At 37.5% G+C, this 22,911-nt stretch overlaps 1 protein-coding gene across 11 annotated transcripts in view; it reads left to right on the top strand.

Moving 5' to 3' along the window:
- Window positions 1-22,911, top strand: part of TRIP12 (thyroid hormone receptor interactor 12) — a gene marked incomplete at both ends in the record, with an annotated part of 42,359 nt that overhangs the window by 10,502 nt on the left and 8,946 nt on the right. For 2 of the 11 annotated variants that reach the window (XM_079539706.1, XM_079539703.1), the window contains 27 exons: window positions 3,306-3,411; window positions 4,427-4,563; window positions 5,603-5,686; window positions 7,033-7,128; window positions 8,094-8,242; window positions 8,921-8,956; window positions 9,039-9,134; window positions 9,537-9,629; window positions 9,765-9,926; window positions 11,396-11,464; window positions 11,603-11,768; window positions 12,475-12,592; window positions 12,717-12,873; window positions 13,236-13,308; window positions 13,827-14,055; window positions 14,725-14,843; window positions 15,453-15,660; window positions 16,457-16,557; window positions 16,701-16,875; window positions 17,397-17,538; window positions 18,414-18,605; window positions 19,278-19,429; window positions 21,036-21,208; window positions 21,676-21,749; window positions 21,859-22,058; window positions 22,284-22,411; window positions 22,702-22,853. In XM_079539706.1, coding sequence (XP_079395832.1) covers window positions 3,306-3,411; window positions 4,427-4,563; window positions 5,603-5,686; window positions 7,033-7,128; window positions 8,094-8,242; window positions 8,921-8,956; window positions 9,039-9,134; window positions 9,537-9,629; window positions 9,765-9,926; window positions 11,396-11,464; window positions 11,603-11,768; window positions 12,475-12,592; window positions 12,717-12,873; window positions 13,236-13,308; window positions 13,827-14,055; window positions 14,725-14,843; window positions 15,453-15,660; window positions 16,457-16,557; window positions 16,701-16,875; window positions 17,397-17,538; window positions 18,414-18,605; window positions 19,278-19,429; window positions 21,036-21,208; window positions 21,676-21,749; window positions 21,859-22,058; window positions 22,284-22,411; window positions 22,702-22,853 — 3,587 coding nt within the window. Of the gene's footprint in view, window positions 1-3,305; window positions 3,412-4,426; window positions 4,564-5,602; window positions 5,687-7,032; window positions 7,129-8,093; window positions 8,243-8,920; window positions 8,957-9,038; window positions 9,135-9,536; window positions 9,630-9,764; window positions 9,927-11,395; window positions 11,465-11,602; window positions 11,769-12,474; window positions 12,593-12,716; window positions 12,877-13,154; window positions 13,309-13,826; window positions 14,056-14,724; window positions 14,844-15,452; window positions 15,661-16,456; window positions 16,558-16,700; window positions 16,876-17,396; window positions 17,539-18,413; window positions 18,606-19,277; window positions 19,430-21,035; window positions 21,209-21,675; window positions 21,750-21,858; window positions 22,059-22,283; window positions 22,412-22,701; window positions 22,854-22,911 lie in introns of all 11 variants that reach the window. The other 9 variants (XM_079539705.1, XM_079539701.1, XM_079539704.1 and 6 more) reach the window with 7 other exon arrangements.

Below are 22,911 nucleotides of genomic sequence, written 5' to 3'. Positions count from 1 at the left end.
TACACCATTTCAGGTTTAGCCTGTTTTGGGTCTCTTCCTTAAACTCATTACCATGAGTGTTTGGCATGCAAATGGGATGATGTCACAGCATAAACAATTTATCTGCCTGCTACAGGGAAACCTATGGCTCTACTTCAGAGTTGAAGTTCACATCTGAAATTTTTGTACTTGCTGAATATGAACTGCTTAAGCCTAACTTTCTTTTGAATGTCTGTTCGTAGCTTCTACTCTTTGAAATGGGTATCTTGAGGATTGCTTTTTATTAAAGAAATAGTGCTGAATAGTGATAAACAAGGACTTAATTCACCTGCAAGCCCTTGCTGTCAGTGACAGCATGACTAGTGCTTTCCTTTGTCAGATGCTCCTAGGGCATCTCTAATCCTGTCTATCTGAATATGGGTTGTACCCTTTTTACCTGTGAAGGCATGGGGCTTTCTGCTTGTAGATCCAATAGACAGAGGACTAACTCTGAGGCAGGAAGTATGTCGGAAGTGTGTTAAGGGGAAGCAGGGATTCTGATGAAATTGTGAGGGGGGGGGGGGGGAAAGGAGGTTGATTTTGTGCTAGAGAAATAGTGATCTTCAGTTTATGTTATTGGGAAGACTGGAAGGATTTCCCAAAAGGTGCAAGTAGTAAGGGTGGCTTAAGCCTCCTTAAGCAATGAATTCTAAGGGTAGAGAATGGCTATAAAGAGTAGGAAGGAAGCAAGCTCTGCAGAATCCTTTTTCACATCCTTTTTGCCCTCTGAAATGAATAAAGGGAGGTGGAAGAGCTTATGTACCCTGGTAGGTGCGTCAGGTGTAGAAGAGAAGACTTGGGAAAAGGAAAACATATGAAAATATGAGTAGAGTGCTCACACTGAAAGGAGGAGAGAATGAACTCAGCTGTTCTGGATGCTCAGACCATGATGTGTTTTGCAACTTGTCTGCCAATCTAACCATAGATTCTGTAGTACCTTCTTACTGAAGTAATTCAGTTTAAAGAAAAGGCTCAATTAATTTAATGCCCCTTAAGGAGAAGGGCAATCCACTCCACAACCTCACTGCCCCACTGTTTAATGGCGTTTGTACTCACCTGACTCCAGTCAGCCTTGCTCAGCTCACTGTTGTGGCAGAATGCTAACAGAATGGAAGTGTGCAACAAGCATGCATGCTGTGTCTCAGCCTGGGGACAGTAAGGCATGAGAATGCAGAAGCACACCATTAAGCACAGCAGTAAGCAGTGTGGCTGGCTCTGCTGTCTTGTGAAACCTCTGCGTAAACCCTGTGTTGATATAAGCCAAGTTTATTTTACTTCTTTTATGGTGAGTATATGATATCTGTTACTGATCTGCTAAGAACAAACTTATATTTAGGTCTTTTTTTATTTAATAATCTTATTTATTTAAGCTGAATACCCTGAATACCCACAAATATGAAGCAGTAAATGATGTGTTGAAATAAGGAGTTAAAATGTGCTTATATATTTTTCCAGACTATTGTAACATGGTAATTAAATTTTCCAAATGTAAGGTAAAAGTAAACCTAATTTTTAAATTTTCACCATAATATTACATGGAGAAGCAGGCTATTTGGTGTCTGCATCTAATATGGACTTATAGAACAGTAGACATATCTTGTGGACTAATAGCACTATACTTAATGCATGCAATTTGTATTGCAAAATACGAACTGTGAGGGCTTGTTTCTGCACAACTTCCATAACTTGAGAAATGCAGATAGGTATGGCTAAGGGTTCTGCTGCAGCTGTTTCAAACTGATCTTGTCTTTTTTTCTAATGCCACTCCTCTCTTTCCCCCCTCCCCCCCAGCAAGGCAAGTCACTTACTATATGTGGATAGGGTTGGAGTCAATGACTGCTCCTGTTGTAGCAAATTCTGCTTAAATTGTTGGTTTGAAACCATAATGAAATTGTCATTGCTTTTGGAGCATAAAAAAAAAAGCTCATAAGTATAGTCTATCTGGAAATTCAGGTGGCTGGCTTATTTCAGGTCAGTGCTTGGTGGCTGGGTGCTGAAGCTTGCTTGCTTAGGTTGCCAAGTTTCTTGGGTTAATAAGCCAGGTGTATGGTAAACACAGGAATATCAGGTTAACCTTGATCTACATGGAACTTAAAGCTGTATGCAGTTAATGTGTTTGATCTAGGAGTACAGTTTAGTATTTGCCAGGACAGACTGTTGACTAGGTCATTAATAACTTTGCAGATTATTTTCCTTTTTGTGTTATAAATATCCTATCAAAAACGATGTAGTTACCATTTCATTCCTAAATGCTGTAACTCAGTATTTCTGGAACTTTTTATAAGATCACAGAAATCAACAGAAGCCAATTTGTGCTAAAAAAACAATGTATGCTTGTATGTTCTATTTTTGTTTTGTTACCAGAAGAGGGAACAGAGATCTAGTTTCTTTTTAAGGCTTCGTTTGTCCTAGCAATAGTATGCCTAAGTTGGATGTTTTGGAGCTCTATTTTCTTATTTATTTTAGAGATGTCCTGTGGTTGAAAGTTCCCTCAGAATGATAGCTTCATAGAGCAAATTAGTATCAGTTGTCAGTCTTCAACAGTTCAAATACTTCTAAATTAAAAGCTCTCAACTCCTTTCCCTGTGATGTGAAGCTGTGAAGATGTGTGTGGCTATTTGCCTGAAGGAAGGTCTTACAATAGCAGTGTGGTTTGCAGTGATGTAGTTGCAGCAGAAACACAAAACAAAAACCCAACATACTGCAAATCTCACCACTGTCAGTGTTTGGATTCTGGAGGGAAGTAGGGGAGTTTGCTTTGGATTTAAGACAGTTATTCTTAAATTGTGCTGATGTAGATCAATCTGACTGTAACTAAAAAAATTATGATTTAGCTAGTGACTGTCTAAGTTAATGCTGTGTGGATTTATTCTAAGCAGTGGAGGCAAAACAGATGAGATCCTTCCACCAATAGTTATTCTCTCTAATCTAAAGCTAAAGCCTTTCTTTTTTCCATTTTAGGTGTTTTGAATGTGAACACATCAAAATAAGAAACGCCTCATACTGTGGTATCTGTTTATGAGGAAGGCCTACAAGCTCTTGTATGCCTGTAGTGTATGAATTGCAGAAGGTGTCCAAGTAGCAGTTTGGAGTTTAGTAGCACTGAAATGAGTAAAATAAATATCTTTCACCTTTCTTTTACTGATAGAGCTGTGCAGTGTAAGATGACTGATAGCTGATGTGGACTTACTGTGGTTTTTCTGTAGAGGCTGCCCTGCTTCTCTTTTTGGTAGAACTACTGTGTTTAAAGACCAACTTACTCTCTTAATCATTTACCTGTTACATAGGCCTAAGAAAATCCACGAAGAAGCGCAGTGAATCACCACCTGCTGAGCTCCCCAGTTTGCGGCGGAGCACACGGCAAAAGACCACGGGCTCCTGTGCTAGTACCAGGTAAACCTTCAGACAGCGAAACGTGATCTCTGCTGTGGATTGATACTTATTAGTTTTTATGGATGGAAATTGCCTTTATCTTTCTTAGCTACTGTACAAGTAGCTGCGGCTTTTCAGGCTTGCCATGTCACTCTGCATACTGGTGTCCTGGGTGATGCACAGAATTCTGCATCACCAGATTTTCAATAAGTACCTCGGCTGTAGGAATTGAGGACAAGGAGTACCCAAAGGCAGTATTACAAATGTAAATAATCCTTCCCTTAGATTGTTGTTTGAAAAGTTACTGAATGCTAGTAGAGTATTGTGGATTATGAATGATAGAATGAAATGTGTTCTGAAAAATAAAAAGGACTCTATGATGCCATGCAGGTGGCTGTTTTAACACTGTATTGCTCAACTGACTCAGCTTGTTCAACAGCTGCGTATGAACAACTGATGTTGCAAATATCTAGGTACTTGATATGCCTGAGGTCTGATCCTGTTGTCAGTTCTGCACTTTAATTTGGCTTCTGACATCACAGGCATATATATTTGTAACGGTGACAATAGTGATATTTAAAAAAAGCAGACTTAGAAAGACTTGTGCTCTTTGACTTCGTTTGCCATTTAAAAGAAGCCTGAACATCAGGGTTCTGTACTTTCAGTAGTTCAGAACTTTCTTCAAAGGCAAGTACTCTGTCAGAGTTCTTCTCAAATGTGTACTTGATTTGTGATTCAGTCACTTTAAGGTTAATCATTTTAACTGTTATTTTAGTAGAGTGTGTTGTCCTGAAGTGTATAATGTAAAGACCTAGCTGTAATGCCTTAGCATGAACAAATCATGGATGTGGTGCAAGATGAGGCAAGTAAGGGAAAGTTGGATAGTTTTATGAAGACTGGTTCTTGTGTGAATCCATGTCTTTGCACACCTTTGTGATAACTATCTATGTAAATGAAAGAAAAAATTACTACTTCATGGAGAAATCTCTTGTTATAATTCCTAAGTTCTGGAACCTCTGTTTCCTTGAATCTTTAGTCGGCGAGGCTCTGGCCTGGGCAAAAGAGGAGCAGCTGAAGCTCGCCGACAGGAGAAGATGGCTGATCCTGACAACAACCAGGATGGAGTTAACTCTTCAGCTGCACGTACAGATGAGGCTCCCCAGGGAGCTGCAGGTAAGAAGTACAACCAACCAACCACAGCATTTTGGTACACCACTGATACTTGCTCATGCAAAGTTCTTCTAGAACTTAAGGTGTTTAAGAAGTTATGGTTAAGTTAGTACAGCTTCAGTGAGAGGGACCTTTACTTTTGAATCTGATCCCTTGGTTGTCAGGTACGAGTTTCAGTTAGATGACTTCATTATCTCAAAAAAATTTTTAATAGGGTAGACTTGTCTTTAATTAGTTTTCAGAATTTTATGTTAATACTGCAGAAATGACTGTAGTGCTGACTGAAGAGATGCCAAACTCTCCAGAATATGGAAGACAAGTGTTTACCTATAAGTGTTCCTTTATTTCTGTAAAATATTCTGCAAATTGTCTGAAACTGCAAGCCTGTCTATATGGGCAAATTTTGTCATTAGATTGAGAAATGCTCTTGTTTTTACAATCCTGTGAAGTAGTACTTAAATTTGTCACCTGGTCCTAATCAGCAGTTATTTCAAAGCAGCTTTCCAGTAATTATGCTGAGTTGTAGGAAAAAAAACTCAAATGTCTGTTTAAAATCAGCTACATCAGTATGAAAATTCAAAATTAACTAAGTGCAGCATAACACTCAAGGCATGAAATTAGTAACAATACAGACAAATGTATGTGAAAGATTATTTGCCGATCTGACTTCTTTTCATCGTCTTGTGTTGGTGTAGCTTTGGTCTTTTATGGGAAGGATTGGCTCCCTGTGCTGACATCGGTGTTACTGAAGTAGTTGCACAGAAGTGTGGTGGCAGTGTGTCATGGGCTGGTTTGGCCCAGTTCTGTGACTAGTGGGGCTGAGAGACCCATGGATCTGCACCCTAGAAAAAAGGGAAAAAGGGGAAAAAGATAGAGAGATGGCCTAAAAACAAAACAGTGGTAACAATCTGAGGAGAAACAAACTGATTTACTAAACAGTGTTAAATGAAGAGCATTTTTCTGTTGGAGCGTTTTTCTGGACACTTTCCTTGATGATGGAGATGATGAAAGTTTTGTAGCTCACAGTCTGCTTCTCTTCTAGCTTCTAGCTCTGTTGCTGGGGCTGTAGGTATGACAACATCTGGAGAAAGTGAGTCAGATGACTCTGAGATGGGAAGACTACAAGGTATAAAATCTGTAACTAATTTATAACTTATTTTTGTTTACAGCCTGTAAATACCCCTATTGACCCAAGTTCTGTATTTTATATATAGTAGGATTTTGTTTCTACATCTGTGAATGGGATTCTTTTCTTACTGTAGCTGTCCTTAAGTATGACACCACCACCTTTAACTCACTAAAGATCCAGGAATTTGCAACTAATATCTGGAGGTGTTGAGTGTCCTTATTTGTTTCCATGGTGTGTAATACACTGCTATTTATTGGGGGGGTGGGGATGGGCTGATGGATGCTCCTATTAAGTACATAAGCATTTCCAAAATATCAAACCATTTTTGCAGCAATGCATTTCCAGTTGAAAGGCTGCATTTGATCTGCTGTTACTCTGCCTGTTTCAGGATAGTTTTCTTTCATGCTTATCACTGATGCTTGTGTTACTATAAGCTTTGACCAAACAAAATTTGACTGTACTTCAGAATATTCTATTTTATGCCTTTGGCTATAGAAGGATTTAGATCTCTCATAATTTGAGAGTACAGAGAGGTGCAAACTCCAATTTTTCATGTCCTGCAGCTGTTCTAGTGATTTTTTTCGTTACTGTTTTTCAAGGAGTTTTTTTTATCATTATCTCTCTTGAAAATGACAGATATAGTTAATCTGTACCTTTAACATGGGACTGAGTGCCTTGTCAGTACCATTTCATTTGCTTATTGCTCTCAGTAAGCACGGGTACATGTTAGGAGTATTATACTATTTTTTTGTCCATATTTGTATTGATCCAAAGCAGTTGTACATGCTACAATAAAAAATATAATCTCCCCATTAATCCAGCATAACTAAAGTATTGAAGAGTGTTTATTTAAAAAACAAACTGACTAATATTCAACAGATCATCCTGCTCATCAGCAAATAAAGCTGCGTATCCTTCCTCTCAGATTAATATTGCCACTCAGATCCTGAATCTGTGAAGATAATAAGTTTAACCAATTTTGCGTAGTTTGAAATCACATTTGGAATTGTTGCCTAGTAAATCTGCTAGTTTAGATCTGATCTTGTAATATTAATTTAGTAGACCAGATTTCTTCTGTAAAAACATGTAGCTCTGGAAACTGGGTGACTTATTAAGGGTTCTTAATGCTCTGGTGCATACAAAAGTGACTTGTTTGTTCCCTAGAGGTCATCTCTTTTTTTTTCTGTTTAGAAATTGAAGTAGTTTCAGTCATCTAATCCTAACTCCTCTTTCCTAAAGTATCAGAATTCTAGTAGTTTTAAACTATTGCTTCATGGAACGTAAGCTTTTAAAAGTGTATGTAGAAGCTTTGACAATGGCTGTTATCCTCTGTTTGCTTTTAGCTCTGTTAGAGGCTAGGGGTCTTCCTCCTCACCTGTTTGGCCCTCTTGGTCCTCGGATGTCGCAACTCTTCCACAGGACAATTGGAAGTGGAGCTAGTAAGCAAAGTTTGTCTAATTTGACTTAATTCTTTCCACTTCCAGACTAGTAGAATTCAGCCAGTAGTAAATTCTAGTATTCATGTTAGCTACATCATTTACATGTTGGAGATTTGTATGTCTTAATTGCTGAACTGCCAGTAAACAATATTTATTAGCTTGTCTGTGTATAAGGAGGACAAATTTGCTTTAGCCATATTTCTTTTCTTTTTACATTATTTTCATTTTTCCACCTGATGTTCCCTGCTTGGTGGGGAAGGGAGGGTTCACCTTTTTACCCTTTCTTTTTGTCTTGCATGATGGGCTGTTTAACAGAAGACCTCTGAAACCCCTGGTTTTGTTGTTTTCACCCCCCCCCCCCCCCCCCTTCGTTTTAAACAAGTTGTTGAGGTAGCTTTAAGGCAGTTAGGATATTCTAAGGTTCACTGTTCATAGGTTCAGATGTGTCTTAGTTATATTAGACTGTCCAAAGGAGAACATGGGTCTTTGTCATTCTGTTGTATCTGCATTATGCATCTGGATAATGCAAGCTGGATAGTTCAAGTTGATTTGGCTAGCAGGTGAGCCAAAACAAGCTTATTATACTCCTTTCCAAGAAGAAGATAAGGTCTAATCAATATTACATGTGCTGTATTATTTAGGAAATATGTTCAAAAGTCCTTTACTTCATAAATTTGGGAGCATGGGTTCTATCACCTGCTGTAGGTTGGTAGAGATGACTGTGGTGAGCAGTGTGATGGATTCCCTGTGCTGTGACCAGTCTGCTGCACTGGAAGGACTGCCAAGAGTGAGATTTCATCTCCCTTTCCCTCCACTTTTACATGGCAGGGGAAGGCAGAGAAACTACAAATGCAGAGGAAGGCAAACTATCTCTGGTCTTCCACTCTGGCAGAAGTATAGCATGGAAGTTGCACTGAACACTTATCTTCTAACATCTTCTTTCCTAATCTTTTTTGGTTATCCAGGTTCTAAAGCCCAGCAGCTTTTACAAGGTCTCCAAGCCACTGATGAAAGTCAGCAACTACAGGCAGTTATTGAGATGTGCCAGCTGTTGGTCATGGGAAATGAAGAAACGCTGGGAGGATTTCCAGTCAAGAGTGTTGTGCCAGCTTTGGTAAAAAAAAAAAAAAAAAAAGTATATCTGGAAAACAAAATGTTTCACTGGATATTTTTTTTTGCTTAAATCAAGTATTTATAATTTCAAGAGGTGTTTGGTCCACATGGTTGCATTTAGAACTAACATTGGGGAAAATCTGACAATCTTTGTATTGTCAGTTACATCTTCAGGTTAAAACCCACTGGAGTGTAGAGATTCCATTAGAAAGCCTTTAGATTGCTCTTTAACAGAGCCTGCTTTTACTGAGTGTTTATTCTGTGGCAAGAATTGGTAAACGTCAGCAAAACAGGCCTTGATGCTCATGTTGTTAATAAGCTAGCTGCTCCTTCTGGTAGAAGCTTGATAAATGCATGCCTGGAGGCATGCGTGAGCCAAGAGAACAATGTACAGAAGTACTTCAAACTTCTTCCACAGCAATCTCACAGGTTAACTTGTGATTGTGATTTTATGTCCCAGAGAAATGTGGGCATCTGGTGAATACCTCTGTGTAATGAAGAAAACACACCCCCAAACAAAAGTTAGACCTTGGTAATTTGTAGTCTATATTGTATTTTTTTCAACTAACATTGTGTGAACTATGCATGGCTGTATATGAAAAGCTACAGCATAGATTTGTGCACTTTATGTTGATACCTGGATACTTTTACTAAGTCCATTTTATTTTTTTTAAAACAGATAACATTGCTGCAGATGGAGCACAACTTTGACATTGTAAGTGATTTGTAATATTAAAGAATTTTTTTAGCAAGTGCTATCATCTGAAATTAAAGCAGATCTATGTGTATATTTGTAGATGAACCATGCTTGTCGAGCCTTAACATACATGATGGAAGCACTTCCCAGATCATCTGCTGTAGTGGTAGATGCAATTCCTGTCTTCTTGGAAAAGGTAACATGAAATCAAATCAGTGCTAAACCCATCTGAAGGTTTTCTGTCTACTGCTCTAATTTGAGGATTACCCATGATATAATCGCTTCTTTCGTAGCTTACAAGACAGTGCATAATGCATCAGAAGCTTTTAAAATAGATTTCCTTGTTAATAGCCTTAGTGAAAAGCAGTATGGGAATCACTGTAAACTTTGTCTTATTTCTCAGTATCTTGGTAATAACAGTTATACATACTTGAAACTCTTGGAGTAGCTACAGAGTAGCTGTGTAACTGATCTAGCCTTAAATTGCTGGACTTGGTTACATCTAACAGTATAGCCGTGGCTAACTCTCCAAGTGTTAATGAGCATTGTTTATACAAAGTGATTTAGTAACTGCTCTACAAATTTTGATTTATTCTAGCTGCAAGTTATTCAGTGCATTGATGTGGCAGAGCAGGCACTGACAGCCCTGGAGATGCTATCACGCAGGCATAGTAAAGCCATTCTGCAGGCAGTAAGTACAGAAATAATCACCTTTTACCTCTGCATTTCTGTTCCCCATCTTGATGACTTGTAAGTTCAGTGAAAAAGAAGAAAAGTTTTGGTAACTTAGTAGTATTGAAAATGAAAACATGTATTTTTGTTACAGGGTGGGTTGGCAGACTGTTTGCTATATCTGGAATTCTTCAGTATAAACGCGCAGAGGAATGCACTAGCTATTGCTGCCAATTGCTGCCAGAGTATAACACCTGATGAGTTTCACTTTGTGGCAGACTCTTTGCCATTGCTTACACAAAGGTTAACCCATCAGGTAAGAGCTGTTGTAAAGCAGAAGGTTTCCTTTTGACCTGAAAGTAGTATAAAGCTTCTGTTAGATACCTCGTTCTTACTGTGTGTTATTTGACTTTACAAGATAATCTGATACTAGTTTAAAGCTTCTGTTGGAGCGTCAAGCTGTGATATTCTGATGTGCATGTAAAGCTCTAGGCTTTTGTAACTATGCTGTAAGGATTCATGATGCTCTTGTTTTGTAAAATGAGAGAAATAAGGTACTTGAGTTTAGAGTGTGACTAATATTGGTTTTGCACTCTTCCATTAGTAAGAGGAAATCTAGTTGTATTGCTGTTCAAATCTCCTTCCCACTTTGAAGCCTGAAACATTTCAGTTGAGATTGTGGTTTTCTGCTGGTTTATTTCTGCTGATGGCTTATTGGTCTTTTATAATGAAATCCCTACTCCTGCGCAATATTTTCAACTGATGGATCCTGAATAATGTATTTGCCTGTATTGTAGTGCTGCTGTGTAAATTAATGCGCACTTAAAATGATTATTACACAAAAGAAATTTAGATGTACTGCTTGGTTGTCAAATCCCCGTCAAAGAATTATTTTTCCTTTAAAAAACAACAACAACAAAACAATAAACCAAATAAGAATAACTGGAACCTTCCAGGTAATCATTTCTAATAGTGATTTCTTAATTCTGCCTCTTTACTGAAAGTCTACTTGAATCTTTGATGTAGATTCATACACAGCACCATTAAACTTAGCCAAATTTATAGTGAGGCTTGATGCTTTTAAAAGTCTTTTCTGAGCTAAGTGATGCTGTAGGTTTAGAAGGTTCTTTGAAAACAGGAAGCAGCATTTCAGCAGTACTAGGACAAATACTACTTCCTTCTGAAGAAAGACTACAGTACACGCAAAGACAATTTCAATCATCTTTGAAGCAGAATTTTATGGGAAAAAAAACCGCTCAGTTGCATGGCTTTCGCTCCCTCCCCATCTCATTCACTGAAACCTTCTAAGTCCCATTTGAAGTCTTAACTAGAGTTGTTTTTAGAGCAGTTCTTGCTATCTTGTTTGGATTTGGATTTGCACTGCGTGATCTGAAGCTCTAGCTTTTATGCATTTTGTAGAACCCTTCATGTCTGTTAGCCGTGTCTCCTGTCACTTGGAATTCATAGACCTTCATTTTGTTTCTTCTCTGCAGAATCCAAAAAAGAATAATAGACACCCATTTACTAATCTGTAAATGTCCTGAAATGTATTTGTGTGGAAAGTGAGGCATTTTCCAGGCAATATGAGAGGTTCAAGACATATTATGAGATCGATTTAGCCTGTATTAATATACTCAGGTTTCAGAACTGTAGCATATGGTAAAACATGTAGTACATGTTGAATGTGATCTAGTTGGCCTTTAAGAAGTTATATGTATGTGTCAATAACAGCTTAATTTCATGTATGTTAAAACTCTTTAAGGGAATACTTTTTTCTTTTAATAGGACAAAAAGTCTGTTGAAAGCACTTGTCTCTGTTTTGCACGGCTGGTAGACAATTTCCAGCATGAGGAGGTAAGGGTTGTTTTTTTTTTATGGGGGTTGGGTTTTTTTTCCACTTTTCTCCTTTCTTCCATTTCTAAGGGCTTACCTTTGAAAATCAGACTAATGTGTTTGATTTTTTTTTTTCTTTTTTTTTTTTTTCTCCTAAAGAACTTGCTGCAGCAGGTTGCTTCCAAGGACTTGTTAACAAACATCCAGCAACTTTTGGTAGTGACACCTCCTATCCTGAGCTCAGGAATGTTCATCATGGTGGTGCGCATGTTTTCCTTAATGTGTTCCAATTGTCCAACGCTTGCAGTCCAACTTATGAAGCAAAGTGAGTTGTTTTTTTCATATTTTCGGGGCTTATTTAAGTTTGTGGCTGTGGTCAGTGGGGGACTTTGTGCACTTGGTTAAGCAAGTATTGTTCTTTTTCTCTTGTTGTGCTTTCCCTGGGACACTAAGTTTAGTTAATGTCATAGAGAGTACTTGTTTATTTTTTTCCCCTTTCCTTTCTCTAGCTGTTGTTGCTGAAGTGCTCACCTGATTATTTTTTGAGTCTGCATTAGCTGCACAAGTTGCTTTTATTTTGACTTAAGCTGAATCATTCTTCTTACAATGGTTACTGGATGGATAAATGTAAGGACTTTTTTCTAAGGGAAAACGAGGGGAAAAAAAAAAGTAATTGTTACTGGTTTTGTCCCCAGTTATTTCTTTCTTTCCATTTTGTGAATTTTGACTTGTGACTTCAACTGCTCTGTATGTTCCCATCCTTTCTTCCCTGCCATGTATGTTTAGTGATATCCCCTCCTATCCTCCCAGCAAGATGCCTCTTAAAGGCCAGGGTGGGACAAACAAAAAAGCACACCAAAACCCTACGCTGGGCAACAAACATTCTTCTTGTGATGTCTGAAGAGGAGGCTTTTGTCCTACTCTCTTCTGTCTGTTTGCTTAGGGCAGTGACTGTTTCTTTTGTGTAGTGTCCAGTACAAACTGTAGTCTTCATACTGATATGAATGGTCTCAATCATAACAATTCTGTAGACATTGCAGAAACACTTCACTTTCTCCTTTGTGGAGCCTCAAATGGGAGTTGTCAAGAACAAATTGACCTTGTTCCACGAAGTCCTCAAGAACTCTATGAGCTTACTTCTCTTATCTGGTAAGTTATACAGTTTTAAGTTTCATTCTAGTTGGTTTATTAAACTCCTTAACTCTTTTATAATAAAGGCAAACGGTATTCAGCTCAAACTTGTAGCATAACATTGTTTTCATGTTCTTTCCAGTGAACTGATGCCTTGTCTGCCAAAAGAGGGGATATTTGCTGTTGATACTATGCTAAAGAAAGGAAATGCACAGAATACAGATGGTGCGATATGGCAATGGCGAGATGACAGAGGTCTCTGGCATCCCTATAACAGGATTGATAGTCGAATAATAGAGGTAGTAATTCCAGTTGCTTACATGGGGGTGATCTTTGTGTGCAGTTGTATTGAGCGCTTTCTTTATGGTTTTGAAAACATCAGTCTTGTTTGAATAAGAAACGCGTGAGGGGTAATATTGCACTGTTTGGGTGTTCGGTAACAGGTCAACTGCTGAATGCTTAATCACTGCTCTTATTGTATTTCAGTCAAGTCATTGTTTTTTCCTACTGTGCTGTTTCCCCCCCTTATATAGATTTACATTTGTTAGAGCATCCTTAACTTTAAACTCTTTGTTTTTAGGCAGCTCATCAGGTTGGTGAGGATGAGATTAGTCTGTCGACACTTGGACGTGTCTATACTATTGATTTTAACTCTATGCAGCAAATAAATGAGGATACTGGAACAGCACGTGCCATTCAGCGGAAACCAAACCCTTTAGCCAATACAAACACTAGTGAGTATAGCTTATGATACATCTGATATTTCTAGTTCTGGCTATTTTATGCTAAATGTCATGGTAGTCTACTTGACTAATAGTTTTCTTGTTTCTATGAAGCATCAAATTCTTCTGAATAAACAGAGGACAAGCTTGCAACAAAAATCAAAAGTATTTGTGCAGACTTTTTCAGGGGACTGAGAATGTGTTAAATTTGGAGGGGGGTGGTTCATGGGTGGAGTCTTGAAAGAGTTTTGTACAGCTGTTTTTGATGAAGACTGGGGGCTTACTACTAGGGTTCAGAAATAAGTTCAAAAATGGAATTAAAAAAATTGTTGGAAGGATTTATAGCATGTTCTTGCCATCAGTTTTACTTCTGGTTGTTAAAATAAAATCAATTAAAGATGTTAACTAATTCCTTTTTTTTTTAAAAACAAAACCAGAAAAACAACCCCTCCCAAAAAACAGCAGACATCTGCATCGGAGTAAAGATACAGATAACTGTGCAGTGATTTATTACATAACTTCTCACACAGGTGGACATTCAGAATTGAAGAAGGATGATGCTCGAGCACAGCTAATGAAAGAAGACCCAGAATTGGCAAAATCCTTTATCAAAACACTGTTTGGTGTTCTTTATGAAGTGTATAGTTCTTCAGCTGGACCTGCTGTTAGACACAAGTGCCTTAGAGCAATACTTAGAATAATTTATTTTGCTGATGCTGAACTCCTGAAGGATGTGCTGAAAAACCATGCTGTGTCAAGGTGAGTTAATGAAAAACTGTGAATGGAACTTATTTGGCACTTACAACTCAAATCTGATCAATTATTGACTCATCTTTTCTCACAAAGAAATTGTAATTTTTAATTCTTCTTTTAATGGTATGTTTTTTTCTAAGTCTGAGGCTCTGTAGTTCTTCAGAAACTTTACTAATCTTAGATTTTGCATCCGGTGCTAACTGAAGTTTTTCATATTGGAAACTGATTACTTACAGTGCTACTTATGTCTAATATTGTTTCACTGAGTTCTAAAACTTGCCCGCAAGCTTTTCTGCAGTTCAGGTGACTTTGAAGTAATAGGATGTGAACAGTAACAGGCTTTATGTTATTCTACTGGCAAGTTATGTTCTATTTATGAAACATCCCCCACTTGATATAGTGGTGGGTTAGGGGTCAAGACAGAAGGCTGCAATCAGAAAATAAAAAGATTGTACCAAGTTCTGATTTCTTTGAGAGGAAGGAAACCTTCTTATGCCTTGTGGGAATGTGACTTAGGTGAGAGAGTTTTAAGTCCATTATGTATAGCTATGAAACTTGCTTGTATACCAGAACAGTGCTAACAATGTGTGCAAGATGAAATGGCTTTGTTAGCAAAAAAAAAAAAAAAGACAAAATCTGATTCTAATAAATTATCTGCTGTATTGTCTATTGTAGTCATATTGCCTCCATGCTGTCAAGTCAAGACCTTAAGATAGTAGTTGGAGCCCTGCAGATGGCAGAAATCTTAATGCAAAAGCTACCTGACATTTTTAGTGTTTACTTCAGAAGAGAAGGTAATCCTCGCTTTCTTTCCCCTTCTGTTCTCCTTACTAGTTAGTACTCTGGGGGGTGTGTGTGAGTGTTTTGTGAAATCCTCTCCCCCAAATTGTATCGTTAATGTCTTACTTGCATAAGGTGAATCTGTGCAAGGTATCATTGTATGACTGGGGAGGAGTTGATCAACACTCTGAAGGAGAGACGGATGTGGCTTTTTGAATCTGAAACAAGTTTGTACAGGCTAGTAGATGTTAGAACTTATATTTAGACTGAAGAGGCCTGGTGGAAATTACATGGATAGTCCTACTGGACAGAACTAATGAGTTCTGAGCAGGAATTCCCTGAGTGTCTCAGGACTTTTTAGTTGCCCTACCTGTGACTGTCACTTAAAAGAAAGTGTAGATTAACTTATTCTACAAAAGATTAATCTGCTTTTAAATTGTGTGCAACTGCTGCAAATAAACTTAGTGTGTGTGTATATGCTTACGCAAGTGTTGCAGAAACCTCATAATGGAGGCATAGAAGTTGTTTGAAGAGACAGAAGTCTTTTACTTACATGTTCTGTAACCTCCTCCCCCAATGCCCTAAATAAAATACTAAGCATAAAGATTTCTTCCTTTTTGAAGGAGTGATGCATCAAGTGAAAAACTTAGCGGAATCTGAGGCTTTGCTAACGAGCCCACCAAAGGTATGCACTAATGGATCAGGAACGCTGGGTACCACTACAACTATAAGTACTGGAACAGCCACTGCTGCCACTAATGCAGCTGCAGATTTGGGCTCTCCCAGCTTACAGCACAGCCGGGAGGATTCTTTGGATCTAAGCCCACAGGGGTAAGTACACTATGTGTTGTGAGCAAATGTGATTTTTTTTTTGCTTTGGGAAAATCTTTAACTGATGTGGGCTGCTGCAGTATCAGCTGTATTGGGCTGTGATATTTTCCTTTAAAAGTAAAATGAAGCCATGTTTAAGATATCATCTGGAAGCTTTAATTCATGTTATGCTTTTTTTTTTTTTTTTTCTCAAGAAAAAAGCAAATAAAGAAAAACTAGTGACCTGATAGTTGTGATGTAATGATGTGAAACAATCCATGCTTTTTGATGGGAGGCTGCAGAATGCCAAGAGCAACAGCTGTAGTCTCATGTAACTCCTGAGAACAGTGATTCTTTCAAAGGAATACTTGCCATAGTGGTGGTTGCTTTCTGTTGGGGACTGGAGGGGAGAGTCATTATTCTTAAGTTATTATTGAGGGGACAGGCAAGTCAATTGTCTTTTGTTGTTTGTTCAAGAATTTGTGTATTTTCTTTTCTTGTATGATATTCATTTGAATAAATGAATAACTAGACAAAGGCGCCACATTATTTTCGTGTTTTTATCTAGTGGTACTCCTGTGTTTGGTTACCTGTAATAGAAGAGTGACAGCAAGTCAAGTGCTTTCCCTCTAGCTGGAGTAATTCCTTTGTCCTTCCCATAAAATAAGAGTCGAGACTCCTCCTGTAGTCTGTTCTTCTGTTGCGCCCTCCTTGTTTTGGGTTGGGATCTCTTGTATCCTTATGCTTATGAATGTGGTGAATCATAGAACTCACAGAACTCATGGAATCATGCAACTTTGTTTTTAAATTTGGACAGACGACTGAGTGATGTTCTAAAGAGAAAAAGACTGCCAAAACGGGGGCCAAGGAGACCAAAATATTCTCCCCCAAGAGATGATGACAAAGTAGACAATCAAGGTAAAATATTCTTAATGTGACTTGGACTTCTTTTGTAGTAAACTTATTGACAGTGCTACTTGATGCATTAATGCTAGCTGCAATAAAACTGTTGATTCTACGAGATCCTTGTAATCTTTTTTTTTTTTTTTTTTTTTTTGCAGCAAAAAGTCCTACAACTACTCAATCTCCTAAATCTTCCTTCTTAGCAAGTTTAAATCCTAAAACATGGGGAAGATTAAGTACACAGTCCAACAGTAATAACATTGAACCAGCACGAACAGCAGGTGTAAGTGGTCTTGCAAGAACTGCTTCCAAGGATACAATTTCCAATAACAGGTACACAAGTCACAATGCATGTAATGTGAAGCTGAATTTGAGATGCAGCCACCTTCTTATGATAAGTTGCTGTATAAGCAGTAGCGCATCAAAGGTATTTGGGAACAAATGTTGCTAAAATAATCCTTAAAAAACAGTGAAAAGACTGTGGATGGATCATCACTGAAGATGTTCAGATTCGGGTTAGACGGAGCTTTGAGCAACCTTTTTTAATGGAAGATGTCTTTTCCTGTGGACTAAATGATCTTCCAGGGTTGTTTCCAAGCCAATCAAGGATTCTATGATAAGTTGAGGAAAAAAGAATAACCTCTTAATAGTGTGTAAAATGTGCTGTGAAAACAATTGGGGAACTTGGAAAAATAGTGCAAGAAGTAATCAGCAGAGAGAATGTATTTACTCTAATTGAGTAAGAGGGGGAACTTTTTTGCTGCTAAACATAAGGAAAGTAGTACTTTGGCTGTATTTACTTGTATTGCAATATGCAAATACTAATGTGCCAAATGCTTTTTGTTTCATTACAGAGAAAAAATTAAGGGTTGGATTAAGGAGCAAGCCCATAAATTTGTTGATCGTTATTTTAGTTCGGAAAACATGGACGGAAGCAATCCTGCACTAAATGTATTACAGAGACTTTGCACTGCAACTGAACAGCTTAACCTCCAGGTTAGAAATGGCAGACTTGTTTGAAGGGGTGGAGTGGAAGTGGTGGGAGTGTTTAGGAGGAAGCTGTGATTCTAGAGGAAGAAAAGCTGGATATTTTAGACAATGTGGGCAGTGTTTTAAGTGTTTCTGAACTTGAAGTGGCTCGTTTTTGTGTTTTGTTTTTTAAATTACTGTTTAACCACTGGCACATTATTTATAATAAAAGGCTAGCTTAATGATGGTATGTTCTGGTTCTTTTTGCTTCTAGTGTTTGCTTCCAAATTCAGAAATTCTGTAGTTGAGTGTTCAGGATTGCTTTTCTACCTGGGGAGAACACAGTCTGTAATCAAAACTTTAGAGCACATGGGGAGGGCAGTGGTATTTTGTTGAAAGCAAATACGAGAAATGATGCAGATGAGGCCAAATCTATTATCTCAAGAATTTTGAGCCTGACTTCTCAGGCAATTGTGGTACTTGACAAATAGTCTAAACCTGTAATTCCTGAAGCAGCTGAACAGTTGAGTTATGTGCTTTGACATCAGGAAACAATTATTAAATAAAATTTTACTTTCTTGACATACACATGGTTGCTGTTCAAAATCTGTATCAGTATGTTTGAGTTATTTGTATTTTGTTTAGAGCTCATGAATTTGAGACAAACAATCTTGCATTTCTTTTAGAAAGGTAAAATATACTTGCCTGTAATCTTCCTCCTTGAATAAAGAAGTTGCTTGTCCTTGGCATCCTTAGTCTTCTTGCTCAGATATTACTTGTATTGCGCTATTGAAAGAAAGTTCTTCTTAAATTTTTAGAGCTGTTCAATGCTGTAGAAGAGAAATAGTATTTCTTAAGCCCTTATTACTTGGGTAGTAAAGTACTGTCTTCGTATTTTTCAGGTGGATGGTGGAACAGAGTGCCTTGTAGAAATCCGTAGCATTGTCTCGGAGTCTGACGTCTCCTCATTTGAAATCCAGCATAGTGGATTTGTGAAACAACTGCTGCTTTATTTGACATCTAAAAGTGAAAAAGATGCTGTAAGCAGGGATATCAGATTGAAAAGATTTCTTCATGTATTTTTCTCCTCTCCAGTAAGTTTTTTTGTTTTGGCATTTGTGGTTGTTTTTATCTATCTGAGAGGTTCAGCAAGGACCTTGACTCAAAGATGGTGAAAGTGCATATGGAATTATTTGCTTACAGCAAAGCTGTATAACATAACTTTTACGTGGCTCTCTGTCCTTCTAAGTCATGAATTCTTTGAAGTACCTTGTAATTAGACATTTTCACCCAGCTGGGGAGGGGAAGAGCATGGTCAGGATGGTCAGTTGTCTGAGTCTTGAACAACTTAAAGGTTGTTCATGACTATAAGTTGATACGAAGAGTTCAGGTGGTGATCCAATCATTTTTGCTCTCTTTAGTCCTAAATACTGCAGGAAACTAGATTGCCTTGCCTTTAAAGTAAAAATTAAAAGTGGAAGTGGAAAAAGTAGGTAACTACAGTTTCAGTGAAGCTTCCTGGTCGGGGTTAAGGATGAATGCTTCAAATCTGCAGGGCTATTAATTCTAAACTAGAGTGGTAAAAGTGAGAAGTGCATTCTGGAGGCATTATCTTTCATATACATGTACTGTCATCTGGCTGTTCTGATACTGATACCTGAAGTGAGAGCACTAAATTTTCACCTCCTTTGTGAACAACTTGTGGTGTAAGTTGCTTAAGGTGAATTAATGCAAACATGTAACTAAAACATTTGAATATATTCTAGCTTCCTGGAGAAGAACCCCTTGGAAGATTAGAGCCATTAGAAAATGCACCTTTGTTGGCATTAGTCCACAAAATGAACAATTGCCTCAGTCAGATGGAGCAGTTTCCAGTGAAAGTGCATGACTTCCCCAGTGGAAATGGAACAGGGAGCAGGTAAGGATTAATGCTCAGGTAACGGTTTTGTTGGAAGCTTTTGTTTTCTGAACTTTGTTTCAGCACTAAAAATTTCAAGAGGTAATGGAGAATTCTGATCTTGTTCAACATGAGAGAGATTGTATCTACATCTTTGCTTGACATCTTGAAACTTCTTCCTGTTAGGCTTAGGTTGGAAGCAATCTCTTAAATCTAAAAATTCACATCTTCCTTACACTTGTAACCAATGCTGGAAGGAGTAATTTTTGTTCTGCTGACACTGATATTTTTAGTGAAGCAGTAATCTGCTTTAGTGAAGCAGTGTTCAGCTTGATTATTCAGATAGGCTCTGTTGTCCTGAGAGAACAGTAGAAGTAGTTGAATGGCAACAGTTAGCTGTCACCATAATTTAAAATAACTGTAGATGTGCCCTCTTTCGTAATATAAATTAAATTTGGAATCCAGTTGTGTTCTTAGTAAGACTTGGAACTACTGAAAGTCTATTTCTCTGATTTCAGTAATTTTCCGTATTAAATCAACATAGTTTCTTTTGTTGTATAGAATCTAGTAATTCATTTCAGTACTGCAAGTCTGAAAGTATTTATTATCAAAATAGCTATCGAAAAGCTGAATTCTACAATAGGCATACTCTTTTGACTGCTAGGGAAGGAGTGTAGAAAATGGTGGTTTTAATCAACAACTGTGATAAGATCTCAATTGCAATAGATCTTTCTGAGCCTCACACTATAGGTTTTAATGTGTTGTACACTGAAGTTCAGTACTTGCTTTTTGTGAAACTATTTGAAAAACAAACATGAAATTGAATGCATGCAGCATTGTTTCTAATACTTCGAGGTCTTGATGTTAGCTTTCGTAAGACTACAGAGCGTAGACTATTTGCAGTGCTTCCCAATATGCACTACTTGTATAAAAAATGAAATAACTATGAAAGTTGAAATTGCCAGTCATAAATTCAAAATTCTGCTTCTTTGAAAGCTAACCATGGAAAGTCAGACTACAGCAGCGCTGATTGACTGGCTAGTCTTAATGTGTGTTCTGTCATTGGAAATTTTGAGTTAGTCTTCTGCTAGTAGCTGGAAATAGAAGCAGTCCAAGATGAGATATTTGTGTATACAACTAGTTAGCGTAAGTATTGACAGTTGGCATGGTGAAATGGAATCTGTGAACTATGTTTAGCAAGGAAAACAAGCTTTCAATTTCTCTTTAACTTATTAAAACACATGAGAGTGAAATGCTTGCATTCTCTATCCCTGGTTCTTATCCTTATTGCACTGCAGGTCAAAACAGCTCTAAAATTCTTTGACCACTGAAAAACTTCACACATCAGTGATGCTCAGTAGGCCATATTATGATCAGATCTCAGACTGGGCTTTCTCTTAATCCATGCAGATTCCTTTGGAAATAAGACTCTGGCCAATTTAGATTCTGGAGTTCTTATACTGTTAAACCCTTGATCTGTTGATCTAAATCTTAATAGCATGTTTTTATAGTAATAGACTGAAGTATCATCTGGACAAGTGAATTCTCAAATGCATGTATAAGCCTTTTTAATGCAGTTATTATTAATAGATTCTTTGTGGCAACTTTTTTCATAAATTATTTTGAGTTTTTCTCTTAACAGAGGATCCCAAGCTTTAAAATTCTTCAATACACATCAGTTAAAATGCCAGCTGCAAAGACATCCAGACTGTGCTAATGTGAAACAGTGGAAAGGTGGACCTGTGAAGATTGATCCTCTGGCTTTGGTTCAAGCCATTGAAAGATATCTTGTTGTTAGAGGTATTAATACCTTTATATGGTTGAGGGGGGTAATTTGTTTCTTAGGGTAGTCTCTATTGTTAATAGTGTTGAGTCTGTAGAAACCTGTGAGAATTCTATTGAAGAAAGTGTGAGGTACTTGTAAATGTATCTCGTTCACAGGGGGGTAAAGCAAGGCTGAAAATAAATCTACCATTTTATGAGGCAAACTTTTCCTGCTTGGAAACAATTCCATCTAATTAATTACAGAAATATAATTAAATACAGAAATATTAAAAAATATATGTATTTTATATATAATATAAGTTGACTGTCAGATTGGCTATAAAGTGAGCTTGATGTGAATGTTGACACTGAAATTTGATCTAAAGTGTGTGACTCATATTTATATGTATTTTGGAACTGTTTTAGACAGTGGGGTACTTACGTGTACAAAAAGACCAAAATTTCCTGTTAAATAAGTGCTTTTTTCCCCGCTCTTGCCTCAGGTTATGGAAGAGTTAGAGAAGATGATGAGGATAGTGATGATGATGGGTCAGATGAAGAAATAGATGAATCTTTGGTAAGTTTTCCCAATGGGGAAGGAGAGAAGATGGTGTGGGGAAAATCTCAAAGAGAAGCTAGCAATAAGTTTGCCTAACTTGTGTGGTTCTTTGTTTTGCTTTGTTCAGGCTGCTCAATTCTTAAATTCAGGGAATGTGAGACATAGATTGCAGTTTTACATTGGGGATCACTTGCTACCATATAATATGACTGTGTATCAAGCAGTTAAGCTGTACAGTTTGCAAGCTGAGGAGGAAAGGGAATCGACTGATGATGAAAGCAACCCATTAGGAAGAGCTGGGATTTGGACAAAAACACATACCATTTGGTAAGTTTGCTAGAGGAAGGACAACTTTTCCAATGTGAGAGAGATCTATAAAACTTGAATGTAACTCATTTACTTGGGAGTTTCTTACCTTTTCTGCTTTTTAGCTGTCACAAAAGTAAATTTACAGTAATTTAATCAACTAAGTTCTGCAACTGTTGTTTCCTTGTAAGTAAAAAAAGAAAAAAACCCAACAAAATCTTAATAGAAACTTAAATTACATTTTAGGTACAAACCTGTACGGGAGGATGAAGATGGTAACAAAGACTGCGTTGGTGGTAAAAGAGGAAGAGCTCAAACTGCTCCCACAAAAACCTCACCTAGGAATTCTAAAAAGCATGACGAATTGTGGCATGGTGAGTATGTTGCTGATGTAATATTTCTGTGAAATTGCTGAAAGAATGGAGATGAAGAGTGTTGGGCACCTGTTTCTTGTTTTTAAAGCATAAAATGTTTAAAAATAAACACATAAGTAAGCATGTATGAATGTGCACATTAAAACTAAAAGATGTAATTGGAATTGTCTAATGGAAGTGTGTTGTCTGAATGAATGCTGTATAAATAACTAAAACTACTTAAGTTTCTTCTAAATAAGTTTTGAACATCTCACTATTAAGTTTCGATAACAATTTTTTTCTCCTGCTAGATGGTGTATGCCCTTCAGTATTGAATCCTTTAGAAGTTTACCTCATATCTACTCCTCCTGAAAACATAACATTTGAAGATCCTTCATTAGATGTTATTCTTCTTTTGAGAGTTTTACATGCTATCAGTCGATACTGGTATTATTTGTATGATGTGAGTAGAGCACTTAAAATCTTTCATACTTGATATAAGCAACTGTCCATAAATCCAT

The sequence above is a fragment of the Tetrao urogallus genome, assembly GCF_951394365.1.
Source record: "Tetrao urogallus genome assembly, chromosome: 9".
NCBI lineage: Eukaryota > Metazoa > Chordata > Aves > Galliformes > Phasianidae > Tetrao > Tetrao urogallus.
The sequence above is the reverse complement of the archived record's forward strand: the minus strand, read 5'-3'. Positions and strand labels throughout refer to the sequence as shown.